Raw genomic sequence first — 26,343 nt, forward strand, 5'->3', positions numbered from 1 at the left:
GCAGAAAGAAAGGAAAAAAAAAAAAAAAGAAGAAAGATCTATGCACCCCCCCTCATATACTCCGCCATATCCTTAACCGCCCCCTCCAACTTCCCCCCCTCAAGCAACATCAAGCTCCCACCCGTCCGGATCCCCAACTCCTGGAACGCGCGCTTCGAATCCGACAGCCCCTCATCAGCGACATGATCATACGACACCGACCCAGAGCAAAGCGCATGTCGCTCCAGCACCTCATCCTCCGGATGAAAATAGAAGCGCTCAACACCGCTCCCAGCGGACTTCTTCTTCTTCTTCTGCGGGCGGGCCGCCTCCTGGTCGAGCTTGGACTCGACCTCCTCGTAGGTCTTGGAGAGGATGACGTAGTGCGAGAAGTTGTAGGGCTCCTTGTCTTCGATGGCCCAGGCGATCTCCTCCTGCAGCATGGTGTACATGGGGGGCACGACTTCCGAGGGCATGTTGATGAGGCGCTCGGTGAGGACGAGGCCGATGGGGGGCGGGGGGACTGGGAGAGGAGGGTGGCGAGGGGGCGAGCGAGGGGGTGGATTGGGCTTTGCGGTGGAGGTAGCGCGTGAGGTCTTTGATGACGGGTTTGTCCTGCAGCTTGTTAGATTGGTTGAGAGAGACCATTGTACAAATTAGTGTATCCCACCTGATGCTCCTGCAGGTTCAGAACAGACAAAAACGCATACGGATCCGACTCATTGCCGTCTACCTTGACGGTCGAACCGAGCGTCGGCTGCGACAGGATCAGGTCCGCCAACGCAGACATGTCAAAGTCGATGGCGTCGGTGTCGAACAGCTGACGGAGGAGGTTCTTCAGACCGTGAAAGTCGACCGCTGGCTGAGGATCAAACCATTCAAAGTCGACGTTCACCATGTCAATGTCCTACGTTATTGATTTGCGCGGTTAGCAGTCGTTCCTGGGGAATGGTGTGATGATATTGTTGCGGTGGTATACCTCGTCGTCCGAGTCCTCCGCTCGAACACGCGGGTCGGTACCCCCCATGTCGACGTCGCCGTCTTTGACTTGCTTGCGCTTGACCATTGTGTATAGTGTATCAATTGTTGGTATTGGTTAATTGATTGAGGAGACGAAGATGAAGATATGAAGACAAATCTTATCGGCGGTCGAAAAAGTTGCTCCGGCCCCGCGCTAAACCGCTTTCGTCTTATCGCTCCTACTACTAAGGGATTCGACAAGTCAACAACCCTACTCTACGGATATCATGCATGTTATTGATATATTTCTTACTTTTTTGAGTCTTGGGTGGATGGCTGAATAGGATCGAAACAATGTATTCTCCTACAAGTCAAGATTACTGCCTCAGCTGTCTTAACAAAGCTGTGTCCTGGTTTCAGAGAACTATCATGGTACGGAGTATAAAAGAAGAATATTATAATCGACAGCCAATGCATAATGGCACATAGGGTAATCTGATCTGCGATAGTTAGCGGGACCCGTTAAACCATTCATTTTGACTCAAAGCCTGGATCATAATCTCTTCTGCCTGCGCCATGGCGTCTGGTAACCCCGACTCATTGGCAGTCGTCCGTGCCCTACTATCCCGACACTCGGGGGCTCTCCCAACACCACCAAATAGTTCAGCATCCCATGGGCTATTCTCCGACAGAGACTCTCAGTAAGTTTATAGGAGACTTGATCAATTAAATGTCTCGATGATGGGCAGCTGCCGGCATTATCAGGTGATCTACTCCGTACGAGAGCATCAAGGACGACCCGTTGCCGTGGCAACAGAGAATTGTCCCCTTTGTTCTGTTCTCATACAAATCTATCACAAACAGTACTTCTTCCTGCTCACCTACCGCCGTCTTCCTTTTTCACCTGAATCGCGTCTTCTTCGACTCGGCTTGTTTCCTTGATTTGGTGAGACGAGAGCGAAACCACTATGGCGACTAAGGCGCTTGAGGCTCGTTTCGGGCATCTATCCGTTCATGACGACAATGATGGGCATCATAGGACTCATTCAATCCGAAACTCCAAGGTATGTGATCTCTCTGAAGCCTTTGCAACATGTATTAGGAGCACAAGTGACAACAGGAAGCAGGTTGCAACCACCAGCACACGTCGATCGGACGGAACCCGGCCACGAGAGAACCCCAATTCTGATATGTATAGACTGCACTGCACGATAATCGACGCCGCAGATTCCCAACAAAATAGTGGCAAGTCTCTTCGGCGAACTCGAAAGCCGCTTTCAGTTGTTTCGACGCAGACGCTCAATGAAACCGATAAGTCAGAAGGACACCACGTCACTGGTACAAAGCCACAGAGTGCACGCTTCGATAATGTCGCCCCCCAAGTGGCTCAAGCCAAAAGTGGACGGACATATTCCAGAGCTCTACATCCCCTCTCTGTTATGGTTTCGCAGACATCAGATGGTGTGTCCGAGACCGATGAACAGAATGTTAGTCATTCCAAGCGACAAGGCACTGCCGCCAACCATGTCGCTTGCCAAGCAGCTCAAGCAAAGGGCGGACAGGCAACTTCCCTGAGTCGACACAGCCGCTCTATTTCTCTGTCAAAAACACCAAATGCAGTGGTGAGGGCAGAAAAAGACTCCGCCCAGCTGACCAAGCAACCGGTTCCCAAGCTGTTCCATTTAGGCATGTTCGAAATTGGTCGACCCCTAGGAAAGGGAAAGTTTGGCCGAGTTTATCTCGCGCGAGAACGACACACTGGTTTTGTTTGCGCATTGAAGGTACTACACAAGGATGATATCCAAAGGGGACGGGTAGAAAAACAGGTAGCTCGTGAAATCGAGATTCAGAGCAATTTGCGCCACCCCAATATCCTACGGTTATACGGTCATTTCCATGATCGGAAACGAATATTTTTGATCCTCGAGTATGCTGGCAAAGGTGAACTGTACAAGCACCTACAGAAAGCAGACCGCTTCCCAGAGTGGAAAGCAGCCCAATACATCGCCCAAATGGCAACTGCTTTACAATATCTCCATCGCAAACATGTCATACACCGGGATATCAAGCCCGAGAATATCCTTGTGGGTCTTCACGGAGAGCTGAAGATGTCAGACTTTGGCTGGAGTGTCCATGCGCCAAGTGGCCGCAGGCTCACGCAGTGTGGAACACTGGACTACCTGCCTCCGGAGATGGTCGATCCAAAAAGGTATGAGAAGCCGTATGACGAAAAGGTAGATCTATGGTCCCTAGGGGTTTTGTTGTACGAGTTTCTGGTTGGACAAGCACCATTTGAGGACACGCCTGCCATGACGCAGAGGCGAATCGCCAAGGGGGACATGACAGTTCCTTCTTTTGTTAGCTGTGAGGCTCAGGATCTTATCAAAAAAGTGAGATCACCTTTCAGAATTGGTATCAACCAAGTACTAACGATGACCAAGCTACTCGTGGTTGATTCTGATGAGAGAATTTCCTTGAAGAAAGTTTTGGAACATCCTTGGATTCTCCACCACTGCGAGAGCCGTGCCAGGCAAGATAAGTCTTAAGTCACGGCAGGGGCGGCTTCATGTAATCTTGACTCCAGAGTCTTACGTAGTGTTGTTTCGGGGTAGATTGTGGCGGATTCTGGGGGTCCCCCCCAGAAATATGACTTCTTTCGGATATTTAATATTTTTCAAAGTGATATATATAATATCAAACTTGAACAATTTACCCTTTAATTCTAAGATCTATATCTCTGGGACTGGCTCGGTTGTTAAGCTTTGAACTTGGTAATCCTTACTATCTCATAATATATATATATTGAGTCTCACCTAATATGTCAACTCACCACTTCTCGCAACATATATAAAACCATGAAGACTAGCTTCTACTATAAAACACGTTTCGATTAAAAAATGAATAATAAGGATATGAGCTTCCATAATCTAGTTCCCCCACAAGGTAAGCTCAAACATCATGGTATAAGCCGATAAATTATGATATATACCTGCCTAGTTAGTAGATAAGCTAGTTTGGGGTCTCCGGGTTCTGGCGGATCCTACCGGATCCTGACCTCTGGAACTCGGCCCCGTTCGGGGTCTGACCCTCCGCCCCGGACCCCAATCCGCTCCGGATTAGGGCGATCCGGGGGGCGGTCCGGGGTTGGGGTTCCGGGGTCAGCCCTGCCAGTTCAGTTCAGCCAAGGTACAAGCACTTTTACCTCCAAGATAATGCTGTCTACAGCCATCCCAAAGATCGCTAGCCAATGTTTTACACAGTGAAGAATACCGTTCCTCAAAAGACAAACCTACTGGCAGATTCTGTAAGCATACAATGTAGGAGTAGGACAAACACGACAAACAACGAAACCGGGGCGCTTGAGGCGCCTGGGGCAGTCCAGAACCCTGCCACCGTCCTGCAACCACTTTATATCCCCTAGCCGGGTCAGGATCACTATGCACACAGCTGAGGCTGTTCGCCGGAACTGATCAGACTCAAGATGCTGGCCGACCTTCCGTTGGAAATACTGGATATGGTGATTGGCCGAGTAAGTCAATGTCCTGATCACGTCCTTCACTAGCTTACCGTTGAAGATTGCCAGCCATAGGGATCTGAAGCAGCTCTGTGAAGTCAGCACGCGTTTTCATAGTATCGTCATTCCACATCTATATCAGTCTCTTATCCTGGCCGCACCGGAGCTATCGTTAGAGGGCTTAGCTGCGATTTTGGAGAAGATACCCCGGAAATACTTGAAGTTCACACAAGAACTCGGCTTCAGCGTGCCGATCCATGAATTAGTCGAATACCGCTGTGTACACCACGGTGGTAATGGGCACCTAATTGATGACGCGGTTCAAGATCAGCTTGTTGGATCTCTTGCAAATGATGACTATATGAGCTATGAAGAGATGGACAGGATTACAGATGACGACACGGACAAGGTGAGTATTATGGATTTGTTTTCAACACCGGACACTTGAAGGTCTAATAGTGAGTGGATTGTCCCAGGGCTGCATCCGGGACTCTCTCTCTAGTTTAGCTTCTGCGTTGGATTCGGTGAGGTTTCCAGATGATCACTTACGAAGATTTCGGTTTGTACTGTGTTCCTTACCTTGGGCAATCGCTTATGTGATTCTAGGTGGGAGGTAGGAACATGTATTCCAGAGGTTCTCTTTTGCGGCCCAAACTCTCTTCTCGGGAATCAAGGGCAGATCCAATCCATTAAATTGATTACCGATGGTGAATGTGGCGCGAATAAAAGCGCGCAGAACTCTGTTAACCATGTCCAATTCAGAGACTTACAGTCCCTTGATTGGAGGGGTTTGAACCAATTCGATGACTTCGAATCCGTCAGGCAATGTATCAAAGCCCATGGCCACCAAATCAAATCACTTACTCTGGACCTTTTGACATGGATTCGTGCAGAGAAAATCTGGGCTGACGGATTCTGCCAACGGATGCCCCAACCCATAAAGACTCCTGATAACTTCTTCTCACAAAGTGTGCTTGATATCTACCCCCGAGACCAAAAGATTATCTTTTTAGCTCTGGAAGATCTCCATCTATCAGCTGTATCTTTCTATCATACCGGCATGGAAATGGTCCACGCTTTTCATATCGAACGCCTGAAGAGTCTAAGATTGCGGAACTGCCCAGGATCGCTTGGCTGGTTACGCATGATACTCAACTCTGGAAAGTCAACGAAGTTGAAAACCCTCGAACTTGCTTTTGATCTCAATAGCCTGGAGAGAGATACATACATGCACATCACGGAGACGATCTGCGATTTTGTTCATGACTTTTCTAGCTTGGAGAGTGTGTATCTAATGCTCCCTGAGCCCGTTAATTGGGGCAGGCTTATACATACCCTGTCAGGCCACCGTCACCTTAAGCGCCTTGTTGTTCATCATCTGGTGGATAGAGGTGGCCAGAATCTCATTGATGGAGATATACCATGGCCTTCACATTTGGATCACACGCTGCAAGAAAGCCAACTAACTTGCTTTGGAGCCTCTATCCCACCCATGGAGTATTGATCGCGATCCTTAAATTTGTATAACTTCTAATTGAGAACCAGGGCAGTTGTTTACAAAGGATTTAGCCAAGACCGTCATGCAAATTGATACATGTTAGGATAAGTGGAGTGGTCCTAGACAGACTTATCAACTCTGTGAAACCTAACTGGTCTTCTTCATCTCTCTATTCCTATAAGTATGGCGATGGTCAGTTGATTCCACCTATTCAAGTCTAAAATCGAAAATTATGACAGAAGTCTAAACTCGGAGCAGATTTGCCATATAAAACCAAGGAAATATACGATTTTGCGTTCAGTGCTGATGGTCTTCCGAGCCTCCAAGTACTCGCCTTCGGAGACTTCTCCCATGGAGGCCGCTATTTGAAAATCTGGTAGTGGCTGCCGAACCTTGAACCCCTCTGACATAATGTCTTGGAATCTTGTTCAGGACAACATGGATATGCTAGCAGCTTGCCCTTTTGATGATATCCTGCAATAGATGAGGTACACTTGCAGAGTGTGCACAACAAAAAGGTCCCATTACAAAGCCTTGAGTTTTGTTCGAGATAGACCAAGTCAGGAGGCTCGACACGTTCTGACTCAAGTGACGTCATGTTTTCAATTGACTCTAATGAGTTGAAGGAGCCCTATTCGTGTAAGTTCCCATTGCTTGTTGCATAAACATAGTACAGCAGCAAATATGCCTTAGCCCTTGACCAGGAAAGTGCACCGCGCTATAAATAGTAGCTCAGCGCTGTATTGACCCATCGCCTACTGTTTGGTTTGCACAAGCTTCGTCTCCTCGAAGTAATCGATATGAATCCCGTCCGAATTGGAGGTGTGTTGCTGTGATCTCCGAGTTGAATTTCATGGCGAATGAGCAAGGAGAGGAGAGGGCCTAAACGATACCGTCTACGAAGCGCGGCAGAAATAATATTTAATGATAAATCGTGCAGTAACTGTGTGACTAATAATGAATGACAGAGTCACTAGTTAAATTTAAACGCATACAACATCCCTTTGGATATGACCGCTGGCACTTGCGCTCAACCCCTGTATGCCCATATCTGGTAAGGATATGGCCCTTGTGACCCCTACTATGGCCGTTGCTGTCTTGAACTTTTGACAATGAACTCGCCCTGTGCATCGACATTGTTCTCGGGGAGGAACAAGCCGGAGGTCTACAGTGGATTCGATGTTGCGCATCCCTGACAGGCGTCGCGACGGGGTAACCCTAAGTCTGCCGATCTCGACTGGCGTCCTCGCTGAACTTTCAACCAATGCTGATTGCCCAGTCCTTTTGTCGGAGCCATTCTGGTCTAAACTCGCACTACGCCACGATCAGCATGGTGTAATGATCGTCACGCCCGTCCAACTGCACCATTGGCTCCATAGACCTGTCATCGCTTGAACGTTGGACATGACCCCACATTGCACGGGGACCAAGCATCCGGATGGGACGGAGAACGTCCCGTCCCCGCTTCACGGTGGGTAGATAGCTGTCCCCCTTCCCTGCGTGGGTCAAACGCTGCCCCGAGGGTCTGGCGATCAAATCAAGGAACCTAATCAGCCGAGGAGCGAAGTGTTTCTCCAGCGGGCCTGGATTCTGTTAATAAGAAAAACCTGGTCCTTTTCTTGTCTGATGCTGAATATTGTCGGCCATTGGTTTCGTTATCCCCCCAGTAAAATATCAAGTACCGCCACCATGGGCATCACCAGTCTGGCCAGCGTCCTTCTAGGACTCGCAGTGCTGTATGTCCTGAAGCAGCTGCTGTCGTCTCGAACGAACCGGACCCCCCTGCCCCCGGGACCCAAGGGCAAGTTCCTCATCGGCAACCTGGGGGATCTGCCGCCGCCGGGGACGAAGGATTGGGAGCATTGGGCCAAGTTCAAGGAGTCATACGGTAGAGTCCACCCCAGCATGCTTGTTGCCTCGTCACAAAACAGCCATTCGAGTCAACCACCAACAATGATTGAATAGGCCCCATCAGCTCCATTACCATCCTCGGCCAGACGATCGTCATCATCAACGACGCCCGAACCGCCTTCGATCTAATGGAAAAGCGCTCAGCCATCTACTCATCGCGGCCGCGCATGACGTTTGCCGGCGAACTGTCCGTCTCCCACCCATCCCTATCGCACTGGTCTCTCTATTCGACCCGTATAGTTAGTAACCGGGACATAACATGTAAAATAGGATCGGCTGGGACGATATAACTGGCATGCAACCCTACTCGGACAGCTTCCGCACCTACCGCAAGGTGATACACCGGGTGCTGGGGTCCAAAGCGACCGCTGCGCGCTTTAACCCGCTGCAGGAGGTCGAGATCCGCCGGTTTCTGCTGCGGGTTCTTGATCGCCCGGATGATCTGGTGCAACATATTCGGACGTATGATCTCATCCATTTCTTGGTCCTATCGCTTTTCTATTCCCGCGTATGAGTAAGGGTAGGATCTGGCGAACTCATATTGACGGCTACCAGAGAAGCGGGAGCGGTGATCCTGAAAATCGCATACGGGTATACGATCGAGCCACACGGTCGCGATCCGCTCGTCGATATGGCCAACGATGCCATGGAGGAGTTTTCCATGGCGGCAACGCCCGGGGTATGGTTGGTGGATACGATCCCCTGGCGTAAGACAGCCCACCCTCGCCCGACAGGATGAAGATAATAACGATACCAATCGTGCAACTAGTGAAACACCTTCCCGGCTGGCTTCCAGGCACCGGGTTCAAAAAGACGGCGGCAGCATGGCGAAAGACACTCCTCAACACCATCGAAAGGCCCTACCGGTTCGTGGAGGAGCAAATGAGCCGGGGGACATACGCCCCCTCGTATGTGGCCAGCTTGCTGGAAGAGGACTCTGGTCAGTGGACAGCAGAGGACGAGCGAGTCGCGAAGTGGACGGCTGCATCGTTATACCTGGGTGGCGCCGACACGGTATGTCCCTCAGACCATGTCCATTCCCTCCACTGTCCAACTATGCATCCATGCATCCGCAGCCAGGGAAACACGGCACTAATGACGGCGATGCAACCTAGACCGTCTCCTCTCTCGCCTGTTTCTTCCTCGCCATAGCGCGCAACCCAGACGCGCAACGCAAGGCCCAGGAAGAGATCGACCGGGTGGTAGGCGTGCACCGCCTACCCACCTACGCCGACCGCGAGAAGCTACCGTACATCGACGCGCTCGTCAAAGAGACTCTCCGCTGGCACCCCGTGGCGCCCATGGCTCTCCCGCACGCGTGTATCCAAGACGACATGTACTCGGGGTATCGGATCCCGAAGGGGTCGCTGATCCTGCCCAACATCTGGTTATTCCTCCTCCGCTCATCATAACAAATATGACAATGCTGACACCGTAAACCAGGGCCATGACGCACGACCCAGCCGTTTACCCCGACCCTATGGAATTCCGACCAGAGCGCTTCCTGGGCCCGACTCCCGAGCTGAATCCGCATACGCTGTCCTTCGGGTTCGGTCGACGCATTTGTCCAGGGAAGCTGCTCGCCGATAATACCATTTTTCTGAGCATTGTTCAGTCGCTGGCCGTGTTCAATGTTAGCAAGTTAGAGGGGACAGGCGAGGAGACGGGGTTCCTACCAGGCGTGGTGAGCCACCCGGAGCCGTTTCAGTTGCGGGTGCGGCCGCGGAGTGAGGCGCATGAGACACTGATTCGGACTGTGGAGGCTGAGCATCCGTGGGAGGAGAGTCATGCGAAGGAGATTGAAAAAGTTTAGTATGGGGTGGATAGAGATGGGTGGTTGATTGTGAAGATGGTGTCATCATGGGAAGTGAATGAGTTTCTTTTGGAGGATTTCTCTCATCTCGGACTTGTATATACCTGGTTTGATATTGGTCTTTATCCTAGGTCATAAAATTACGTATATCCGATGTTTACTATGATAGCTCTACAATAAAGGAATCTATCTATTAGAGGTGTGATAACTATGACCAACCCGGAGTTGGAAAATATGTCTTTCGAGTACCTATGTATGGGTGATGGCTTGCTGTCTGGTGTCAATCAATATGCCATAACAGCCTCAGAAGATATGATGCGAGATATCATCCTAAAAGGTCCTCACTCATTGTAAATCTAGACTGATTGATCTCAATGTTGTCAATAATCACGTCGAGCACGTGATACCACCAACCCTTATGCCCAGTAGATACAGCACCAAGCGAAGAAGAAAAAGACCGAAGATTAGAGAAGCAGCATGAAAAGAACAGAATAACAATGAACAGAACCAAAAGAACACACAAGAAGCATAACGAAAAGAAAAGCAGAGAAAGAAAACGAAGTCAAAATCCATGATATCATAACCCCTACGCCAAATCAAGATCAACAGCCTCAACCCCAGTCAAACCAGCATCAAAAATGGAAACCATGACACAAGCCCATCCACTCCCCATCCACAATCTACCAGCCCTTCCAAGCTTCCACAGTGGAAGCACTAGAAGGAACGACCACTACCAGGTTGTGTGCGGACCCACTCTATGATCTCAGCGACTTGGACCAACCCACCCAGGATATGATGTCATGGGCGTGTAAGCCAACATAAAGCGAGACGATATCGTCGTCGTTGGACACCCATCCATATCCAATCCATCTCACCAAACTCTCTCTACTATCAACATTCTCTCCTTCCTCATCCACTACTTCTCCTCACCAAACACCACCACAACAACCACCACAATGTCGCAGACGCACTCCAATGTCGGAGCCGGCAACCTCTACGTCGCCGGTGACCAGCGTAACATTTCTCGCGCCGAGGCTCAGCAGCAACATGAGCCCTACAAGGAGGGTGTGCCCCACAGCCACAAGAACCTTGACTCGAGTATGTCACCACCCATCCACCGCCCATAACCCATATGGATCCAGGGAAGAGATAACTAACGAAACGCAGAGGACGGACGCTCCATCGCCAACAGACTCAACGCGCAGGAGCGCAAGGACGACCCCAGCCATCACCACAACCGGGAGTATGATCCCGAGGCGGAGCTGAGCAAGCAGGATCCCACCAAGCCGGTATGCTCTAACCATCTCTCTCTCATTCTTTGACATGTGCATGTGACTGATGATTTCTTAGGCGGTATTGCACGGCCACGAGCCCTCCAAGGGCGCCAAGATCGACAAGGAGATCCAGCAAGAGGAGCAGGAGATCTTGAAGAAGAAGGGCGTCGCGTAAAGGTCTTGCATTTCCTAAAACAAGATGTCGATATGAAACGGTTGCATAATACGAACAAATGTGAACAGGATGGGAGTTTGGGTTATGGTGATTGATTGATTGATTGGTTGATTGGCTGTGCCAGGTTTAGCATGTATTATAGGGTACTATGTGCTGTTTTCCATTCCGGGTTCATGAATGAATTGATATGTTGAATGATTTTGGTCTGCTATGTTCTGCTTCGTCTGATTATTATATACATAAGAAGTCGGGGGATGATTAGGTACAGCGGGTTATTCAGTAGTCGTTGCTCGTAACAAGATGTCATGCACGGATGTCCAAGTTAGGTCCAAGTTAGGTCCAAGTTGAGATCCAGGCCCAGATTTAGGTCCAAATCCAGTGGTGTCCAGGCAGGTCGTAGGCAGATCTCCCAGGTACCAAAGGCTCAAACGTAAAGTGTGAGAGATCTCAACCAGCCACGAACTTAGGATCGTCGTCGTGCGGCTCCGCAAATACACTCTGCCAGTAGTGTTCCACATTCCTGCAGACGTCGCCCTTCCCTTTCCAAGCCTTGAAGTCGATGTCCTTGTTGCAGCTGACCCACTTGATCTCCTCCCAGTACGACCGCTCCGCGTCGGATCCGAACCGCGTCAACACGTCCGCCGGCGCCGTCCACGCCCGGCCCTCGCTGCCATCCGGCTTGATCGTAGGGGTCGTCTCGAAGGACGTCCCGAAGACGTCCTCGCCAGGGTTGAACTTGGGGTAGTTGGCGTGGATGAAGAACACCCGCGGGGGGTTGGCGACGGCCGGATCCTGGACCCGCCATTTGCCCTCGCTGGTCAGGGCGTGGTCGGCCAGGGGGTCGGCCTGCGCCATGGCGGAGGCCGAGATCTCGCCCTCCTTGTCGTGCCCGATGGCCTGTACGCGTTCACTCACGGCGTAGAACGGTTTCCCCACGGCGGAGGCGGCGTGGAGCAACGTTTCCTTGTCGCCGTCGCTCGGGCCGCCTTGCGACAGGAGTCGGAAGTAATGCGATGGGCCGTAGAAGTTGTAATACGCCGCCAGGAGTAACGTGTTCCAGTGGGTCTTCTTGGAGACGAGGAAGACACCCGTCTCCGTCGACTGTCGCTCCGTCATGGGAGGAACCGGTTGGCCGGAGATCTTGTAGTACTGGGGCGACACGGACGACGTCCAGAAGTCAGGCCAGGTAACTAGCCCTTTCGACTTGAAGGGTTCATTGTTGAACAGGATCTCCGGCTTGTCTAGCGCAAAGCAATCCGCATCCATCCAGATGACCTCCTCAAAGGACGAGAACAGGACAGCAAAGACCTTCAGTTGGTAGTATTCGATGGCGGCCTTGCTCATGACGTCGGACAGGATGAGGCAGCGTGCGCCCATGGTGGGAAGGATATGTTCGCAGATGTGCTTCTCGTATTCGCCCCCGTCCCTCATATACACCTCGACCGGCAGCGTCGACCCCGTGCGGCGTAGCATCCGGAGAGCCGCCATGAACACAGGCAGATAGGTCTGTCCCGCCGTTGTCACCAAGCCCCGTGTACCGGCCGAATGCACCGGGCGCAGCCGACTCGACGTGCTCACTTCGTGGAGGTATTTGGCATGGGCCTCCTCCATCGCGTGGAGATCGCCATCGCTGAGGGTGACGAGGTCGGGTCGGGGTTCGGTTGTTGAGGCATTGAAGTACTGGGCGGGGGCGGGTTCCCGGAGTGTTGGCTCGGAGGTACCGGGCGCGTGCGATTCAAGGATGGGCTTGAAGGCCTTCCAAAAAGCCGCCTGTCGTTCGTTTAACGGGACTTCGAAAACCGTGACGGGGACAACGGAGGCCGGAGTTGGCGTCCAATTGAGGTAAATGGTGCAGACCACGATCAATGCGGTGACCGCATAGAAGATGTTGCGCAATTTATTCGATCGAAAGACAACCATATCGGCGGTTTAGAGGGTATTAAAGTGTGAGGAATGGTATCTGGTATTTGAATGACCTCCGATAGGTCTAGAAATATGAAAGACGGTCCTCCTCAACAGCACGTTGACATGGCAGGCGGATGGCGACTGGGGGGAGTAGGCAGGAGATCCGTTCCTGTTCAAGTTCCGGACTTGTCGACGGGTTTGCGACTGACAAGAAAAGAGAGACAACGCTGAGAAAATGGAAGAAGAACCAAATGCAGTGGACTGCGGAGATATCAGGGGGTAACGGTGATCAGGAGATGGAAAGAAGTCGGCCATCTTGATGACGGGAAGCCGAAATTCGCCCCCCGGAAGGCGGTTGGCGCTGGCAGAATCGGTCTTTCTACCGTTGGGCATCAGACCTGGTGGGACTGATATCTTCCTGAATAGAGATGTACAGGAATTGGATAGAACTTGACGAGAAAAGGGTGGAAAAGTAGAAATAAACATGATTAAAGTAGGAATCGAACCACGTGGAAAGTCCGTTACCCAAACCAGTTTAGCCCCATATCAATGTCTGCTATACTTCCGTGCTGATTCCAGTCGTGATCATCGTCGATCCATCGCCTGGTCAATTGAACCATACCTAGGACTCGACAGGACGCATAGGGACCCAAGGCCAAGAACGGCAGGATGAGCCTGCGCAGGAGAAAATACAGGCGGGACAAGTCGCATCCTATCATCCCCGAGCGCCGGCCTATCTAGAACCCTGAATGATAGACTGCACCATTGAGACAGTGTGAGGCCATTATTACTTCCCAGGAGACTAAGAATTGATGATTGTTCCCGGTGTTAAGTGAGCCTCTGCTGGCTGATCTGGCCGGTAGAACTTGTTACACACTCATACCAACCACGTTGGCAACAGCGATTGAGGACGTGGGGATCTAAATCTGGAATTCGGGCTTGTTTTTATCAGGGTCTAGTGCACCATTGCATCAAGGGACGAACAATCCGCCCGCGAAAGAATTGTAGGGAAACGGCTAGGGCATTGAAAACCGGAGATCACCAAGATAATCCGAGCTCCTACTGTGCGAGCTCCTATCAGGAGGAGGGTATGTTCACGGGACTATCGTTGCGGTTGCAGACAGGGACTGTTGGTTGGTCCCATGAAACGAAATTGGAGAGACCTATATGTGGAAGGAAATTGGGTTTAACTAGGAACAGTTTCTGTAATTCCAAGGATGAGAGACCGAGAAGGACGGTGGACGGCAATTTCAGCAGATCTTTGATGAAATTATTCTACCTCAGTGCGGCTATGTGTATTGAACCATGGCTTAAGAATCAGATCCTGATGTAGGCAGCTCCACCAAAGGGAAGCTGTGCCACCTCGTCCACCATTGCTCGTGATCGTGCTGGCTGACGGGCCAGATGCGGCAGAAAATGTCTTCGTAGGGGTCGATTTTCGCGCCGGTACTGTAGATGCCGCTATGGTTAGTGTGTTTGTGCCTTCTGATAGTCAAGTGATCGCGACGATCATCGCGCGGATTACGCTCGACTGTAAACGGACGATTGAGGTGGTCGACCATCAGGATTAAGCCCGCTAAGAGTTGCGAGTCGCCGCCCAAGTCGCCTCCACCTTCCACAGTCAGGGACAACCTCTCTAGCGTCATTGAGGAAGACTTTTTCCCAGAAGATACAGCACGGAAGATGTCACGCGCGAGCGTCCGGTCTAGGGCGCTGTTGATCAGAGCGTCTCGGATGTGGCCATTTCGGGGAAAGCGCGGGATGCCGTGGTAGTGCATCTCCGGGCGGGAAAATTGGTCGCCTGTGAAGAATGCCCGGTCAAATTCGTCGAAGGTGGGATTGTCCGGGATTATGGCCTCTCCGTCGGAGCTCACCCCTGAATCTAGGACGCTTCGGTTAGACGCGTTGAGGGTCAGGTCGAGAGATCGCAGTGAAGGGAGCGAGCCCAGAGCTTGATAGGCCATCACTTCCGTGGAATCGCCCTTGGATCTGCGGAGCGGGAGCTTCAACTCTTCAAGCAGAGGACAGGACGTGGATATTCGCTTAACGTTCACCAGTGTCAAGCTTTCATCATCAAATGGCGAGACAGAAAGCTTACGCAGGTTAGGCCCGTGATAGGGGATGACTGCATCCAATGGCAAGTCATGTTTCCAGTTGCATAATGTGAGACTCGACAGTGGGGGAAGGCTCAGGAGAAAACGAGCAACTGTATCATAGTATCTTCCAGATACCCGGGGGCTGAAGGCCGACGGCATGGTCAAAAGCAGCGTGTGGAGTGAGCTAAAGTTGTGATTAACAATAAGATATTTCCACATTTCCTCCTCGACATCCGACCAAAGCTTTAATATCTTCAATGAGGAAAAGTCAGTGCCGACGGCCCAATACTTCATCCAGTCTTTGGTGAGTTGTGCATGGTCATTATCGAATTGCAGGCAGACAAGTCCTCGCTGCGAGAGCATTTGTCCCTTGAGCTTAAGATCAAGCTCTTTTCGAAAATTTAGAGCGTTTTGTATAGCATAGTCGCCCACTGTGTGATCCAAAAACATATAGACTTCCCTCAGATTGGGTGCCACGCCCGCCACCAGTTGTTGGACTGCATCTGCATGATGACTGGTAATTCCATCCGAATCATGATGACTGTCTTCCTCGAAATTGATCATGATAGAGTAAAGACACACGGAACGTAGAAGTTCGAGTTCATAGCTATGGACCGGATGTCCATATAGACAGGGGAGGTTCGAAAGGTCAACATGGAGCCGACATTGTGGGCGGCAATGATGAAGAGCGCCTAGAACACAAGGGGGAAGCAACTCGCTGCATTCATATACCAGATCTGTCAGACCTGGCAGCATCTTCAAAAAAGTGGCCAGTGAGTTCCAGTCTTTATTCAGCTTGTTGACGTCCCGGATGGGCTGCACGTTGTCACTGTACCAACGCATCCGGCCATCGTGTGGTTCAAATATCGACGCTTCACTTTCACCACGTTCTACACGCGATGTTTTCGGTCGTTTCCATTGATAGTCATGTTCCCAGTCGTCGTCATGGTCACCGTCATGGTCACCGTCATGGCCACCGTCATGGTCACCGTCATTGCTATAGATCAGGAGACGACGAACGTATCGAAAGCCTGCGGACCGTGACAGCATCTCGGTGTATCCCTGTACATCGATACTCAACTTTCGAGGCCCGCCATAAATGATTTTTATTGTCCGGAAGAGCAGCGGAGTGGCAAGCGAATAGCAATGCTTGCTGGTACAGGCGACAGCCAACAGGCTTGGTGGATGCTCATAGTTCAGCAACTCCAATATCTGTATCAATGTTTCGGGGGGCAGACTTTCCAGTGACCCACGAGGCATATTGTTGTAGTCAAGGGTAAAATCTTGACTACTGCATCAAAAAGCCGAACAGCAGTTTGGGAGGACTTGAACGGACGATATCCCCAACGAAAAACAAAGCAAAGTGATCCAAAAAGTGGGGTGTTTTGGGATGTAGTCAACATGGCATATATGGAATGAGAGATGGAGGGAAGCTTGAAATCAGGTACATATAAGGTTGGCCCGGGGAACCATGCTAAGCCGGATATGGAATGTCAACACCAGCCTGGATAGGCAATCACTCCACATCGGGAATAGTGTCACTACGATCTACATGGCATTCAAGGCAGAGATCAAGCAAACAGCACTGTATATATATGCACACTATAGAAGGATCAAAGAATGACGAGTAACATAGTAGTCCAAGCCTCAGTTTTGGATCAATTTCCGCCAAAAAGCCAGTCAATTGGTCCGATGTTGAATCTTCCCAACTACTTTTCCCCAGTGGCCATATGTACGGGACCTATCCGCGAACGTCAAGTCAGCACCCCCGTTATTCTAGATGATCCCGAGAGAAGGTGGAGAAAGAGACATACCGGTCCAACTCAATTGGCAAGACGCGCGCCGTTCTCGCTCTAGCACTGGGCAGCGCCCTGGTTGCCACCGTGGCAGGTGCCGCGGCCGCAGTCCTTGACCTCAGTCCACTTGCCGCCCTTGCACTCGACCTGTTCGTAGAGAGATATCAGTAAACAGCGCGTATGTCTCAAACAGGGGAGCGTGGTCATACAACGCCGGTGCGATCGCAACCGCAGAAGTGCCTATCGCCGTTGGAGGCGGCACAAGGGCTGTTGGTGCGGCGCTGATCACCGCCGTAGCCGGCACCGCAGGTGTCACGGGCCTCGATGGTGGAAGCGCTGACGGCGGCAGCGGCCATGAGGGTGCAGACGATAGCGATGAGCTTCATTTTGGAAGAGTTGGGTTGGTGTTGTGGGATTGAAAAGAAGAGTTCTGTTTTGATTGGAGTTGTAGATTGTTCGGAGGCTTGCTGTTGATGAGGATGGAAGATGGGATTCTGTGGGGGGGGATACTTCGACGTATTTATACCTTTGTTGGTCAGAGCGGCCTGACAGAACTGGCATTCCTCGTCCTCCTGGACATGAAGGTGTTACAATGAAAAAAGGAAATAAAAACCAATAAAATAGATAAGGCGACCAATGTGATATCCAACGCTTTGAAGCCCTTCCTCGCGGGCCAATCCGGGGAATTCCCTTCTTTCGAGAGTGGGGAAGTGGTCTGGAGACACAGTGCGAGGTTTGCTTGCCGTCTGTGTTCTATGGGGTATGGCTCTCTATAGATCCACTAGGCAGTGTTTTCGATACAGCAACGGTAGCGAGTCGCTGCAGTAGCGCCAGAGACATTCCAGCCACTCAGTCTCCTGAACGTGCTCCTAGAATGTTTGGACCATTCACCGGGCTTTAGGCGTCCCGACTCATGTGTTCCAGTCTGCGGAGATGCAGACATACAGGGGAGCTTAGGGTGACATCAGACCAAGATATTCGTACGGCGATCCACGGCCTTTGAGAACTCAACATGCCAAGACCATCCAGAAACGAGTTTCTGCAAGAATGTAAGATGCATGGATTTGAGTCAGCTTACTTTGCAGTAATCGGGTAGCAGCTGGTGGTATCTCCGCAAGAATGTCATTAGTGCCAGCACAATAGGGTATTGACCCGACTCTATTGCCTTGTGGGCCCATTCATATTGAGGCTGGTTCCCGAGTCCTCTTTTTGTGATATCACGCCTGGTTTACCGAGTCCGGAGGTGGATGGTCACGCCCAAGGAATTTCAATACAGACCACGGACAGAAGCTTTCCATTAAAAGTAGCGGCCTCCTGGCACCATGCACAGAGATTGGTTCTATTGAAAAATTAATCACTGTGATGCATTTCCCAACGGGTCTCCCATCCACGAGGAGTCCCAGCTTCCATTTTTGATTGATTCGTGCAGGTGGTATGTCAAATCCCATAGATCCCGGGGAGCGACCGGTTACCTAAAATGGGTAAAACTGTCCAATCCAGCAGGCTGGCTGGTTGGCTGTGTATCCATGACATTCCATACGTCACAAATGCTCTAGGCATCTAGCTGTTGACCCTCGTGCTCGTGTTGATAATTCCAAACGACATATTTCCGGACGTTGGCATTTCGGAGCTGATCGGAGAAGCAACAACATACTGAGGCTGAGAACGAAAAGCCAATCATTCTGTAGAGTTCAAAGAATCCACAATTTTTGTTCCAGCCAAAATTGGCGCTAGATGAGCCCCCTTTAGGCGAATATTATCCATGGGTTTGATGTTCGAATATGCCCTCCGAAGTCGCTGGTCCACTGGTTGGACAGCAACAGTCAACGTCGACTCCTCTGTTACATCTCATCAGTCATCAAATCATATGTCCCATGACGTATGAAGTCCCATACTGTGTAACCGTTGTCTCCCTGTTTGGTCTCCTAGGTCGCTAATCGTTTATTGGAGGCCAAGAGCTTGCCGATGTCCGTTGTTTGGCCACAATCCGCAGTCAGATTTAGAACTCAACGCCATGGGATGATGCCCTGTCCTACCCTACCATATGTGCCCCTGCCAAGCTACAGTGGTGCACATAAGCCGGGAGAGAGAGCAGCTGAACCGCCTAGCCAATCAGACAGTAAGTCACCAGTGCTGAAGAGAGCGTTATTTACGCGCTTTCGCAGGGGCAGAGGCGGTAAGTATACTGAAATCTGAATTATCGGGCAGTTCAGGTGGGCTAGGGGTTTCAGCACGGCTGCGGCAAATCTCCCGGCTCGTTGAGGCACCTCCGCCATCACGGGAAAAATATCCAGGAGGAACCTGAGGCCGACTCGATAGATTGCCAGGGTGAACCACGAAGTCTTTCCATACGGGGTAAGCCAGTCCCAAAGCGGAGTTCCCGCTAGGCCTAGGCGCCACTGGGCTGCAGCCCCTTCTCCGGGGAAAGGTCATTAGTGCACAACAGTTATGGTATGGGAATCTGGATGATATGACTAGTCACCGGTTGGCGCAGGCACACATCAGCGATTGGACGAGTCGAGTGATCAGTGCCAACGCAGCAGGTATTCTTCAGCATCACATAGGAGGCCTTAGGCTTCAGATTTACGTATTTCTTGCTCCTGGTTCAAGAAATGTCTCATCGCCAATCGAAACCAAGACGTCGGGAGTATATGTCCCTCACAACAGGTAACGGGTTCACTGCGAATATTGAGCGGTTCATATGGAGCATATCCAGAACTTGAAAAAGATGCGGAATTCAAATAGGACCCGTCCAACCAGCATCCGCTGCTCATGCAACAACGTTTGAAATGGTATATTGTGGGTAGTATCACGTTGGCAGGATCGATGGTCAGAATGTGAGCAAGCTTACTGGACCTCTGAAAAGTCTAAATCGACCAAAGACTGAAAGTAGCGTCTCCTTGCAGATCTGGTACAGCTCATTCGTACTTCCGTTGATTGGCTAGGGCCTGAAACAGACAAAATGGAACCTGCCCAGGATCTGCAGCCACCGGAACATAACCGTGGAAAAGCAATCAACATGGTAAGCCGGATAGTTCGGGTAGATGGCCCAAAGCCTAAATGAGTAGGGTACTGTTTCAAGAGCTCGAGGCTGCCGACAGACATATATTGACTTTACTCTTGCAAAGAGTAAAAGCCATTAGACCAAACGGGCCTGAAGGAGGGTGGGGGAATCCCCATCAGCATCTCACCCAGGTATCCTCATGCATGCTCATGACAAAAGTCTCATGCCACCTCACGAGAAGGAGACGTGGGAAAGGACAACTGCAGCTGCATTGCTAGCGCCGTGGGGACCATCTTACAGGCATAATAATATCGATGGATATTGGATTCTTTGGAAGGATCCCAACCACTCCCTGTATTTCCACCATCGATCGGCATCCCCACATTGGCAGGAAACCAGAACCATTGTGCTCGGCCTATCGGAAGCATTTTATGCTTGAGCCCCGAAAGCGTTGACACATCAATTCTCCTTTGATCACACGGTCTGTGAGGCTGAATGGAACCCCGGATGCTGACGCTGGGGAATGAGAGCAATCATGATGTTCGATTGATAGTTGTGGGAAAGGTGGGCTAATTTCAACAAGGCTGAGTCTCGCTTATCCGTGTCGGGTCCTTTGGATGTGTCTTTTCCAATATTTGATTCTAACGGTAGGCTTTTTTCTCTCCTGTCGTTCATAATTCTAACCATGAGGGGATCACCTGTCTTGTTGCACCAATTGCTGTTAACGGAACTGCGGTTGGCGCCGCCGTTGCCCCTGGATCCGCTACTCCCATGACAGTGGCTGATATAGTGTCGAGCGCCACGGCGCCATTCTCGATCTGAGACTGGTCGCCTAACAGCCAACCTTGCCCATGAATAAGGTGTGTTGTGGGAGAAACGGCCAACCCCGAGGGCCGAGTACGAGGAGTGCATTGCTCATGGGCTAGCGTCTCACCAAGCATGCGGGGTCATTCTTCCCCCTGTGCTCTAATTGGGCTTAGTGAGACCAACTTGTGTCAACAACCTTTGGCAAGATTCTACGAGCTTACGCTCGACTTGATCTCCGCTAGACTCCGATCATATTCATACCATATTCAATAAGTGTATTGGTTTAAACTTGATCCAAACTCTCACCGCATGTGAGAAACAAAGTACGAAAGGAAGAATTCAATGAGGTTGATGGAATTGGTGGATTGCTGATGATGATGAGAGATGGTAGAAGAAAAGGCGAATCTGCAGTAAGAAAAGCAGTCTGGTAGTCAGGTGACAGACCACTTTTTGGCTTTGCATCCACCACTCCCTGCGGCTTCCATATCGGGATACCATGATGCTATACTAAGTATGGACGAGGGTATGTCGCTCATAATTCATGTGGGTTAACCGAGATATACATCTATTGCCAGTCGAATGGTGGGCTTATCAGTGAGTGTGGGACGAGACACTCCTATGCCTCGATTCAGATATAGACCAGAAATGGATGGACTGTCGATGTATGCTAGAAAGCAGTTACCAGACCATCAGCTTCCGGATGATCTTACTTATTTTAGTTCCTTTATTATATGATATCTATGTTCGGTTTACTTCTTTACTCTGCATTATCTCACTCTTGGAAAATGGTCCTAGAAAATCCTTCTCGAAATACTTCTCACATTCTATTAAATCTTCTAAGCTGTCTGGTGCTTCATTAATGGATTTATATTTGAAGTTTCTGAGATATTATATCACTTTGGGCATGTTGATCACCGTTACTACCATGGTGCCCTCAGTATCCAGCATTCCAGGGATGTGCACAGTCCCGGAAACGGTGGACGCCGTCATCCCTGTATATGCGAATATGCTGACCAGACCTGAGATGCACATGTAGGATATGATATACTGATACTACATTAATATAAAAGGGGTAACCAAGACATACTATAATCTCAGTGTTACCTTTAGAATGATACTCTTGACCTCAATGACTAACGTCAACAAGATGCTTGTCAAATAAGGAAAGGTTATATCCATATATCGTGCCCTTCCATTGACACAGACGTGTGAGCTCTATGAACCTAGGACATGTGTCGTGACGCCGCTATATATAGATCTATAAGGTCAAAGGAGGTAGCTGTGACTATTCCACTGCTTATGACAGACAGATAGAACAGTCGTAACAAAAAATTGAATATGGAAATAAAAAGTAAAATTGTGTTAGAAGATGGTTACTACTGTCCTAATCCCCCGCATCGGCGTGTAGATGACTGATACTTCCGAGCCAATGTTCTATGCAAGTTCCGTGTTCATATTATGTTGGGATATCTGTCAGGTCAAGCCCTATACCAAAGGTTGGTCAAGGTTAATGGGCCTCACCTATGACGAAGACAAAACTTTCGAACGCAAGCAGTTCCGCAGCCGAGAGAAGAAATCCATGAATCGAAACCACGACTCCATCGATGCTATAAAAGGGCACCACTGCAAACAAGTCTGTCCTCCTCCCTGCAGCAATGTCCAAAAAGTTTCTCGTTGCTGATTCCAGGCACTCGCAAAATGACTCGCAAGACTTATGGCCGAAAGACAATTCTCTCGCTCGCTCGGCTGCTCTGCATGCCGTCTTTCGTATTGGCATGGATGTACTCACCATGGCTGATCAATCCCCCATTCGCAAAACTGACGACTAAAGGGCGATATTAGCCTCGTATCCTGAGTTAAAGAACGCCGCCGACTCTACCCCGTGGACCCCAACAATGGAATTGTCGACCTCAGTCAAATATGGGGTTGGGCCCCCCTCAACGCGTCTGCCCGAACTCCCCATCACAAAGTCAGGGGGTCTCGCAAGCTCCTGCAGGAACGCCTTTGTCACTATCTGGGAGGACGAAAGCGATAGGGTGTCGTTCGAGCTAAAGTCACCAGCATCATGTGCTGCTGGGGACGGCGGGACAAGCAGTGTCCTATTGCGACGGCGTCTCTCAAGCAAAGCCTCAATTCGTTGGTCAAAAACGCTGAAATGTTTATCCATGATATTCTTTCTTTGGAACCTAGAGTGTCTTCTCATGCGGTGGGATGTATTGCAAGGGTTACATCACAATTATGGACATGAAACCTTGGTCATATATGCTCCTTACTCTTCAAACGGGTAAGAAGCATGTGCAGGAACTTTTCAATGCAATATTACACCACTTTCAGCTGTTCCTTGCATCGTTCTTTATTATTGCAATGATAAGCATGCATTGAGCATGACTCTATCAGCAGCCCACCATTCTAATAGTACTTGGAGGTGAGTTGTCAGTAGAAGTCTAAAGTGATATGTTGCAGTTGTGAATAATAGTTAGTGTTATTACTCAATTACAAGTGGTGGGTCCCACCACTTCTCGCATTGTGGATGACTACGACATATCATATGTCACATTGGGCCAATAGATGCCTGTATTGACGATGTGCAGAAAGTGATCTCGGCCAGCGAGCCACATTATCGTCTGATCAAGCAACGAGGCAGAGCTGTCTATTGACATCAAGGCTATCCCTTGCGCTCCGTATCCGTTCTCGAAAGATACAGCCCTAACCCTGGAGTTTGTGCATCCAGACATCTCACTATGCAAGGATGCAATTAAAGTGTCATTACCCTAGATAATATATACCGGATTTGATCTGTACTTGGCCATACGCTATAAGGACATGGTGAAATCTGCAGATTCAAGAAAGTTGACGCCTGATACAACCCACTTGCCCAAGCCGTCTAACATCTCTCTAATCATGGCTTCCGCGTCTCGAGCTGAGGCTGAATCCTATCTATCCTTGGCGCGGGACATATGGGTCTGCGAATGCTTCTGCGTTTTTTAAAAAGGGATACTGTTACAGTCTGAAAGCGAACGAGAAAATTGGCTTGACACCCTCATCTCACAGGGTGCCATTGTGGCCAAATCCGCCGCTGATTGTTCCCAGTCCGGCCCCCTGGTTATTATCTGTCTTCTATCCAATATAGTGCTCTGGGATGTTCTTGGTGAGATTCCGACCCTCGCCCGCTGCACAGTCTTGAGCGTTACAAGTAGCAGATCTTGACAAGTAAGAACAACGGCTCAGACAGTGATCAACCTGCTGGGTGCTTCTGCATATTTACATGGCTGGATAATGTCTCTACTGTCAGAGGTACAAAGCCACCAGACATCGGTTTCTTACGGCGGCCCACGATCGGCTTTGTAGAAACACAAGAATGCCTGTGAGCCCTACGGGCCGCTTGATGGGTATCAGAGAATCCGCAACAAGTAGTCCTGATGGACAATGGGGCAATGAGCATGGTTGCGGGTTTGTTTGCAGGATTCTTATAATCTCTAGCTCTTGTTAGAAAATATGATATTAATTATGTTATCTTTACAAGAGCAGTGCTTCTTCCTTAGTTGGATACATTCAAAGAATGGCTGCCTCGCCTGGTGCAGCAGGACCAGGACCATTCTCACCGTTCGTCTGGGGATGCCACGTCTTTGAGGGTAGCATCAACTATTGTGACTAATGCAACGGAGACTGCGAAGGAGCATGGCATGTCTGCACAATTACTTCAGGGCATGGCTGATGTATTAGTGGAGGGGATTAAGGCAGGAAAGGGCTCTGAGGATATCTCTACCATTATCAAAATGTTGAGGAAGCAGTAGCACTGATGATGTGTACCTGAATTAATCGGTCCTGACATTATCTTTGGTCTGACTCTGAATCATTTCATATTCATCTACACCACGGGACTGTCCTGCTATCTCCTCTACTCCGTCTTTTTGAAGGCGCCATTAACCATGTCAAGGTGCCTCCTTGCGCATCGCCAGATTAGCCGCTAACCACCTTCAAGTATTAAGTCGACAAGAGGAGTGTCAGACAGGCTCGAGACTCGTTATAGACAGAGGAAGAAACTGATGTTCCACACATTACAGTGCAAATGTTGTCCTTATGACAATTCAATTCCAAAAAGATATATAGCAATAAATCAAACCCAGCGTGTTCTCATAACCTGCCAGCCGTCCCTTCCCATTTCTCCATCATGAAAACTTCATGAAAACTTCATGAAAACATCATAAACCAAAGCTAATAGTAGCCAATACATACCCAGGATACCTAAGCCTCACCGTCACGACCCTCCTCCCAATACTGCTCGCCCTTGCTCCGACAGGTGCCAATAACGCAGTAATACCCACCACCCTTGTTTCTCTCATTGGGCGAGGTCAGCGTGTAGTCCGCCTCGGGACAATGCGCGCCACAGGTAGTCATAAAGCAGTCCGTATAGCCTTCACGGTGCACCTCGTACGCCGTGTGGGCGGTCTTGTACCAGATGCAGACTTCGTCGCCCTCCTCCCCTGAGCACGAGTATGTGTTGCCAGTGGACCAACTCCTCGAGACGTCAAATCCACCGGTAATCCAGCCCGCGCCGGATAGAGATGCAGAGAAACCAATTGAGTAGGATTCGGACTCGGTGCGGCCAACGGTGCAGGTTGCGGCATTTGTGCAGCCGATGTTTTCCTATATAGTTATACAGTGTTAGTAAACCATGTCGTGGCTTCAGTCAGATATAGTGGGCTGGTAGTAGTGCCCGGTCACGAAGACAGGTCCCTGGTACGTACGCTGATCTGCTTATGCAAGTATCTCTGTTTCGGACTCCCGTCTCCACGGAGGTCGATACCGTCGTGTTCGGGGGAACACGGGTCCTCCTCACGGCTCTGCAGGCCGTGCACACCCTCAGCAGTAGCGTTGGCAATCACCTCACCGAGAACGAAGTCTCGCGCGCGATGGAAATGCATCGTTCCGTCGAAACAGTTCTGTCGAGTCGCAATCGACATCCTCTCCAGCGACTCGGCCGGGACGGGGACATCGTCACAGGTCACGAGCAGCTCATCGTCGTCGAACATCCGGGTGCAGGTCACGCCTCCTGACACCTGCGCCTTTGAATGCACGCGGTATTCTTTGTCGTTAATGGTGATCTTGCCCGAGCCAGTGGGGTCGATGTCGACTGCGACGGGGAAGGCGTCGGGGGCGGTGGAGCCGCCGAGGGAGTCCGCGCACATGTGCGCGAGAGTGTCCTTCGTGTCTGGGTCTGTGATGGCGAACTCGGTGTTGGAGGTTGCCTTTTCGTGCTGCACGGTCACGCGCACCAGCTTGAGGTTGGCGTCTTTGTTCTGGGGTTCCTCGGCGCCCTTGGGGTAGGGAGAAGGGGCAGCCAGGGCGGCGCTGAAGAGAGTGGAAAGGGCGATTGTTGCGGTGAGCTTCATGGTGGGCGAGATGGTTGGACTTGGTACAGGGCCTGAAGCTCTGCTCTGGGAGACTCAATTCCTGGCATGCCTCGCTGGGTATTTATATGTCGGCCGTCTGAGGTCGGACGTATACACATCTCTATCATATGAGGACGTGAATAGTACATAAATTGGGCTTCGCCCCCAAACACGGCCCCCGCGCGATAGATTAAAGATGGGCCTCACCGTGACTGACA

General features: G+C 50.4%; 9 protein-coding genes across 9 annotated transcripts; 4 read left to right on the plus strand and 5 right to left on the minus strand.

Moving 5' to 3' along the window:
* Positions 1-38: 38 nt before the first annotated feature.
* Positions 39-1,085, minus strand: P168DRAFT_304872 (protein-transporting protein BCP1; the record flags this gene model as incomplete). Its single annotated transcript, XM_024838881.1, has 3 exons — positions 959-1,085; positions 650-886; positions 39-575 (listed from the first exon to the last, which is right to left on the minus strand). The coding sequence occupies exons 1-3, from the start codon at positions 1,043-1,045 to the stop codon at positions 39-41; spliced, it is 861 nt and encodes a 286-aa protein (XP_024692100.1). The 5' UTR covers positions 1,046-1,085.
* An 822-nt stretch (positions 1,086-1,907) lies between these two features.
* Positions 1,908-3,485, plus strand: P168DRAFT_297454 (aurora family serine/threonine-protein kinase; the record flags this gene model as incomplete). Its single annotated transcript, XM_024838178.1, has 2 exons — positions 1,908-3,329; positions 3,381-3,485. The coding sequence occupies 2 exons, from the start codon at positions 1,908-1,910 to the stop codon at positions 3,483-3,485; spliced, it is 1,527 nt and encodes a 508-aa protein (XP_024692101.1).
* A 1,135-nt stretch (positions 3,486-4,620) lies between these two features.
* P168DRAFT_163823 (uncharacterized protein) lies at positions 4,621-6,211 on the plus strand. Its single transcript, XM_024832859.1, has 5 exons — positions 4,621-4,862; positions 4,930-5,012; positions 5,060-5,950; positions 5,999-6,143; positions 6,210-6,211. The coding sequence occupies exons 1-4, from the start codon at positions 4,815-4,817 to the stop codon at positions 6,042-6,044; spliced, it is 1,068 nt and encodes a 355-aa protein (XP_024692102.1). The 5' UTR covers positions 4,621-4,814; the 3' UTR covers positions 6,045-6,143; positions 6,210-6,211.
* Positions 6,212-7,640: 1,429 nt separating this feature from the next.
* On the plus strand, positions 7,641-9,675 carry P168DRAFT_237362 (cytochrome P450; the record flags this gene model as incomplete). The annotated part of the gene is made up of 7 exons (XM_024833556.1): positions 7,641-7,839; positions 7,917-8,049; positions 8,133-8,324; positions 8,418-8,569; positions 8,632-8,876; positions 8,978-9,249; positions 9,306-9,675. The coding sequence occupies 7 exons, from the start codon at positions 7,641-7,643 to the stop codon at positions 9,673-9,675; spliced, it is 1,563 nt and encodes a 520-aa protein (XP_024692103.1).
* Positions 9,676-10,134: 459 nt separating this feature from the next.
* P168DRAFT_290674 (uncharacterized protein) lies at positions 10,135-11,473 on the plus strand. The gene is made up of 3 exons (XM_024837269.1): positions 10,135-10,773; positions 10,843-10,964; positions 11,026-11,473. Exons 1-3 carry the CDS (start codon positions 10,632-10,634, stop codon positions 11,122-11,124), a joined length of 363 nt encoding a protein of 120 aa, XP_024692104.1. The 5' UTR covers positions 10,135-10,631; the 3' UTR covers positions 11,125-11,473.
* Positions 11,474-11,543: 70 nt separating this feature from the next.
* On the minus strand, positions 11,544-13,044 carry P168DRAFT_253969 (alpha-mannosyltransferase; the record flags this gene model as incomplete). Its single annotated transcript, XM_024834395.1, has 1 exon — positions 11,544-13,044. The coding sequence occupies one exon, from the start codon at positions 13,042-13,044 to the stop codon at positions 11,572-11,574; it is 1,473 nt and encodes a 490-aa protein (XP_024692105.1). The 3' UTR covers positions 11,544-11,571.
* Positions 13,045-14,339: 1,295 nt separating this feature from the next.
* Positions 14,340-16,508, minus strand: P168DRAFT_327575 (uncharacterized protein; the record flags this gene model as incomplete). The annotated part of the gene is made up of 1 exon (XM_024841251.1): positions 14,340-16,508. Exon 1 carries the CDS (start codon positions 16,383-16,385, stop codon positions 14,340-14,342), a length of 2,046 nt encoding a protein of 681 aa, XP_024692106.1. The 5' UTR covers positions 16,386-16,508.
* A 470-nt stretch (positions 16,509-16,978) lies between these two features.
* P168DRAFT_318976 (uncharacterized protein) lies at positions 16,979-17,307 on the minus strand (the record flags this gene model as incomplete). The annotated part of the gene is made up of 2 exons (XM_024840241.1): positions 16,979-17,068; positions 17,131-17,307. 2 exons carry the CDS (start codon positions 17,305-17,307, stop codon positions 16,979-16,981), a joined length of 267 nt encoding a protein of 88 aa, XP_024692107.1.
* Positions 17,308-24,916: 7,609 nt separating this feature from the next.
* P168DRAFT_304877 (uncharacterized protein) lies at positions 24,917-26,125 on the minus strand (the record flags this gene model as incomplete). The annotated part of the gene is made up of 2 exons (XM_024838882.1): positions 24,917-25,379; positions 25,481-26,125. The coding sequence occupies 2 exons, from the start codon at positions 26,123-26,125 to the stop codon at positions 24,978-24,980; spliced, it is 1,047 nt and encodes a 348-aa protein (XP_024692108.1). The 3' UTR covers positions 24,917-24,977.
* Between the last annotated feature and the right edge of the window lie 218 nt (positions 26,126-26,343).

Source organism: Aspergillus campestris, assembly GCF_002847485.1.
Source record: "Aspergillus campestris IBT 28561 chromosome Unknown P168scaffold_7, whole genome shotgun sequence".
NCBI lineage: Eukaryota > Fungi > Ascomycota > Eurotiomycetes > Eurotiales > Aspergillaceae > Aspergillus > Aspergillus campestris.